The 5,512-nt window shown below is 37.1% G+C and overlaps 1 protein-coding gene across 1 annotated transcript in view; it reads left to right on the top strand.

Annotated features, from left to right (window-relative positions):
- The window catches only part of LOC108685298 (run domain Beclin-1-interacting and cysteine-rich domain-containing protein), a 5,817-nt gene extending 962 nt beyond the window's left edge, over nucleotides 1-4,855 (top strand). Inside the window, 6 exon segments of the mRNA XM_018190019.1 lie at nucleotides 53-262; nucleotides 668-2,247; nucleotides 3,648-3,830; nucleotides 3,904-4,086; nucleotides 4,156-4,309; nucleotides 4,554-4,855. Coding sequence (XP_018045508.1) covers nucleotides 53-262; nucleotides 668-2,247; nucleotides 3,648-3,830; nucleotides 3,904-4,086; nucleotides 4,156-4,309; nucleotides 4,554-4,754 — 2,511 coding nt within the window. The 3' untranslated portion in view covers nucleotides 4,755-4,855.
- The last annotated feature ends 657 nt before the right edge of the window (nucleotides 4,856-5,512 follow it).

Raw genomic sequence — 5,512 nt, 5'->3', positions numbered from 1 at the left:
ATATATATATATAAATAATGACATATTTTTGAATTTGAGAATTTCTATACCTAAAAAAATCTGAATACTAATTTACAGTTTAGAGGGTCATTCCTTATCACATAAATTATCATGGCTACTATCAGATAAGGAACATTTACTTTCTTGTTTGGAACCATGGGCATTCCTTTGCCAAGAGAATTTGGCAGAGGCAACGCTCTTGTATTTAAGAGCAGTTGAGAGAAATCAACCTGTATTGCTCGCAGAAATCGATCCTTGCTTAGTAAGTACCATTTTAAAGTTATTTTCTCATTTTGTGCAATGCACATTTTGTATAAATGCAATATAGCTATTTTATATTAATTTTCATTTGATTAATCTCTGCATTAAAATGAAAATTTAAAAAAATTTGAATTTAAAAAATATTAAGTAAAAATGGATTGAGATTAAATGAATGAAAAATGTCATATTTGATCAAGGCGGTTTTTGTACTTGTGAATTTATATAATTTCCAGTTCAAACTAATTGTACCGATAATCAACATTTTTTACTCGCACATGTGATTTTTAAAACTGAAATAAAAATTCTTAGGATTTTGGAATTAAAACATTTATTTAAATATATGACGATACTGTACATTATGGGTTTTATTAGATCATTTTTTTCATTTTTATATTTTAATTTGTAGTTTTTACCAACATGGATATCTCCTAAAACGAGCCCCAGGCGACATCGTCGCTCATCCTCGTATCCGGTAAATTTTTCTGGCGTCAATCACATTTTCGCACGAGATAAGAGCATGAGTGTTCTCAGCAGATGTCAATTGGACAAATTAAATATTTCACAGTCTATTTTATGCGACACGGACAGCGCTGAAAATCAAATGTCAAGATCCGTACAAGCTATTACTGACGCACAAAGGAATTCCAAGGTCGATGATGCACCTCTGAAAACGTGGAACAGTTTGCCCGCTTTGGCCAAGAGTCATGGTTGCGCAATTATGGAAAGTTCAGTCCCAAACTCGCCGACAATTCAAGAAAGTAGCAACAATAGCAACAATAGCAATAATCGAACTCGTACCATTGAATTGGCGGAGATCATCAATGTCAATTACTCGGATTCAAAACAGCCCGTTGATTCCAACATAGACAAGCTAGCGAAACCGAAAACGCCCATCAGGAAAATGAGGAATCGAACGAAGGTTAAACACAGTCAAAGTAATAAAAAGGCTTCCGAAAAGTTGGAGATTTCTTCAAGCGTATACGAAAAGGTCAGGGACATGGTTGAGGAGTCACGGCCAATCACAATCACAGAATCAGTGGAGACGAAGATGCTGCACCAATGGACGACACGCAAAAAGACATCCTTCTTGGTAGGTTCGGCACCCGAGTTTACGGGTTCCTGGAGCTTAGAAATAGAAGGTCAGAAAGACATTCGTACGCCGCGGAAAAGTTTTATGGAGGACGGTGGTAGTAGCGTGCAGCCAATGGCGACCGGTTATTTCCCACGTCCAGCTGAAGGTCAGAGTTTGACTAGCTTCCTGTCTTCAGCACGATTTTCACGCGCTCACGACGCTGAATTGGACCGCGAAAACGCGCATTTCAGCGTTTGTGAGGCGATGATTGCCGCCATCGAGCAAGTCAAGTGCAACCGATTGCAGCGGCGTTTGCTGGATGACGTAGTCGACGATGAGAGCGACGAGGAGATCAACCGGCTGAAACAACGAATCCGGTTGCGACGTCGGCAGCGTCAGGAAGAGAAGTGTCGAGGCAGACGTTGGAGTCGTGGTGAACTGCTGAGCGATGGCAGGACCGACACGACCACGACCACCGATCAGAGCGTCAGTCCGTTGTCCACGTCTTCAAGTAATTCCTCGGATAGCGTGCCTACGGAGGACTCCGAATTGGACGACGAACAGAGGAAGAACAGCGGTACGTCTGCGTCGACCGCGTCGTTGTTCTCGGACGCAGAATTGCGTACGGCAAGATTTACGGATTCCAATGTGAACGAGAGTAGCGTGTCCGCTGAGGGGGTAGCTCTATCTCTTATTAGTCGCTTCAGTGAGAAACAGCTGCCAAGGGCGAGTGAACTCCAATGGTTGGTTTCGGAGAAGGATGCACCACAACGTTTATTGCCAATGCCGAAGAGTTGGCCGGTCAGTCCTGACGAGATTGAGATTGAAGATGCGCGGACTATCCCGCTGAGGGGGACAATCGAATGGGCTCCACCGCGCCCGCAGATTATTTTCACGCCTCATCCACCACCGGTGTAAGTGCAAAGAGAAAAGAATAATATAGTAATTTATATATTGAGTTGTCCGAAAAGTTCGTGCCGATGTTGAAGGAAAATTGAAACGCAGAAAATTTAAATTTTAGTATACATTTATTAAATTATATAGGTTAACCGGCACGAACTTTCCGGACAACCCAATATATATTTTTGAGTGTCACACATGCTTTAATACCTTTTTATTCTTATTCTTAGACATCCCATCACTAACAATGAGAATATTTAAAGATTATGCATTTCGCGGGTTTCTTCCGTGTCCAGATCCATTCTTGGAATGCCAACGTTTCGTGAACCCTATAGTCCATTTCATCAAGACGAGGAGCAGTGATACTGAGCTGCGAGTCATTCCTTTTTCATTATGCTACTTGGAATGGTGGAGGGAAAGAAGAAAATTGTGGGTAGGGGGAGGGGGGGGAGAGATAGGGGAAATCGGTCAGTCTTCATAACTGAGAGAATGGTTTTCCGTGTTTTATTTATTCCATTTTTATTTAGGTTATAGCCATTATCTCTATTTAAATTGTTAGGGTGTTTTTGTATCTCTATGACTTCTGGGCTCTCCTATTTCTCCTGTAATCACCAACATCTTCATGGAACATTTTGAGAAAGAGATTTCAGAAAAACACTTAAAAAACCAGAAGTTTGATTCCGTTATGTAGACGACACATTCATGATATGGAGACATGGCAGAACCGAACTCCGTAAATTTCTTATTTTCCTCAACAATCAAATCCAAATATCCACTTCACTAGACATAAAGGAAAACGGAAAATTCCCCTTTCTAGATGTTCTTGTCTCTAAGAAAGCTGACGGTACCTAAGCTATCAAGTGTATAGAAAACTAATACACACAAACAGATACCTACATGTTGAGCCAAAAAAACAGTCAATCAATTCACTTGTACATAGAGCTTTCATCATCTCTGACAAAGAACATCTACAGACAGAACTCAATCACTTAAAAATAATCTTACAGAAAAACGGACACGACAAAAAAGACATAATCAGAACAATTAATAAATATGCAACAAGACAACGACAATTCACGAAACGTTGGTATTTCAAGAATGGATCTGGACACGGAGGAAACCCGCGAAACGCATAATCTTTATACAGAAAGCATCCGTGGAAGTCTCAAGGATATTATCAAATGAGAATATTGTTGCATCATTATAAATATCAATATTTCTGCAATATCTTTAAAGCGTTTTATAAACAATAATGTAATCGATATTGGATTTCATTGCATAGATATTTACTTATCTTTCTTTTACTATGTAAACATTCTTCCTCTTCGTAGGAACTTCATCTGACAATTTTTCTACTTAGTCAGTGCTTTGATTGTTTTTTTTTTTTTTTTTTTTTTTTTTTTTTTTTTTTTAGAAGACGGATGCTAATAGCCAAACAGAATTATAGATGTGCGGGTTGCGGTATGAAGGTCGCTGTGAAATATGCCAATCGATTTCGGTACTGCGAGTATCTGGGTCGATACTTTTGTACGGGGTGCCATACAAATCAGGTGGCATTTATACCAGGGAAAATTTTATCGAAATGGGATTTCAACCGGTAGGATTTTTTTAAAAATGGCAAAGGTAAATAAAATATTTTGATCTTTCTTTAATCTCTTGATGCTTGACAGATATCCCGTATCGAATTTTTCATATCGATTACTGGATCAAATGATGTCGGACCCTTTGTTTCAAGTGAACGACTTAAATCCATTATTATATAGACGAATAAAGCAATTAGACAAAACGAGACTTTTGCGCACAAAGTTATTCTTTTTGAAGGATTTCTTATTCGCGTGCCGATTCGCAACCAGGTGAATCTCGATCTTTTTTGCATATCATGTTATGAAATAAACATGTTTGATGATCCATTGATGTTATAGCCTTCAAGATGTGCTGAAGAAGGAACCAAATTATATCATAAACGATCCGCATGTGTACTCGATTCAAGATTTAATAAACGTCAAGCTTGGTGTGCTGTTCGTCAGATTGCAGGAGCTCGTTCAAATTTGTTGCGCTCATATTGTAGATTGCGAGGTATTGCGATTGAATAATCTTCAACTTAACTTAGGATTTAATTCTCCAAATAATTATATAAATATTGAAAAAGTTTATTGGATTCTTTTAAATTGTACTTAATATTTTTAACAGCAGAATATGCGCGTTACATTCAATAAATTGAATAAGATTTTGAATTAAAAAAAATTTTTTTTTATTCTGCATCGATCGTCTTTATTCATCTTTAGATATCGAATGTTTTAATTGTTGTATTTTCTTTTAGTTGTGCCAAGCAAGAGGATTCGTCTGTGAGTTATGTTGTTCTAAGGATGTGATATTTCCGTGGGATTTATCAAAAGTAATACGATGTGAAAAATGCGGCGCTTGCTTCCATATCGATTGCAAACACGGTTCTGACAAAGTCGAGTGTCCTCGATGCGTGAGATTGCATGCCAGACGAATTTCAAGGGATGAGAAGCCTTGACGAATGACGAGGGCGTACTTTGTCGCGCTATTTGGAATAGGATATGTATATTAAGCACCATAAGCCATTCGAGTTGATTCGAGTCCAGAAGATATCTTATAAGACTTATTTCGGATAATAAAACATCTTAAGAGACATTTAAGTTTTATAAGTATTTTTTGGACTTTTGGGATTATTTGGGATATTAGTAATTTATAAAATATACTAACAACAACAAATATACTCAAGACATTAATTAAAATTTCTTGAATACCTCAAGTGCAGTATTTGGACGATTTTTTAGATATTAATGTAAAAGTCAATTCATTCGAATATAATTATAACTTCTGACATATTCGACGTAGGCCGCAAAACTAGTTAAAGGTGGACGTTAAATTATAAATTAAATTAGATAAAAATTAGGTATATTAGGAGCAGGGTTCTATAGTTCAGATTTTCTTTTGTTCTCTATTCCCTACTTATGCAACTAAAAATACTACTTGTGCCTCAGTCTCGAGAAAAGAATATTGAATGTGTGAACGAGACGTACATTATAGCGAAGACTGAAGCGTTGTGATATATAGGTGTTGAATTTTCATTTTCTTTGGAATAAGCATAATGCAAACGTCTACAGACATTTTTTAGACATTCCTGAATATATTATTCAGAGACGTATCAAGTTATGAAAAATCTTAGAAGACAAATCGTGATTTATTGAAAAATATAAACATAATTTACCAAGCAAATTAAGAAGATACACTGTACTTTACAAACTGTTA

The sequence above is a fragment of the Atta colombica genome, unplaced genomic scaffold (genome assembly GCF_001594045.1).
Source record: "Atta colombica isolate Treedump-2 unplaced genomic scaffold, Acol1.0 scaffold150, whole genome shotgun sequence".
Lineage (NCBI taxonomy): Eukaryota > Metazoa > Arthropoda > Insecta > Hymenoptera > Formicidae > Atta > Atta colombica.
The sequence above is the reverse complement of the archived record's forward strand: the minus strand, read 5'-3'. Positions and strand labels throughout refer to the sequence as shown.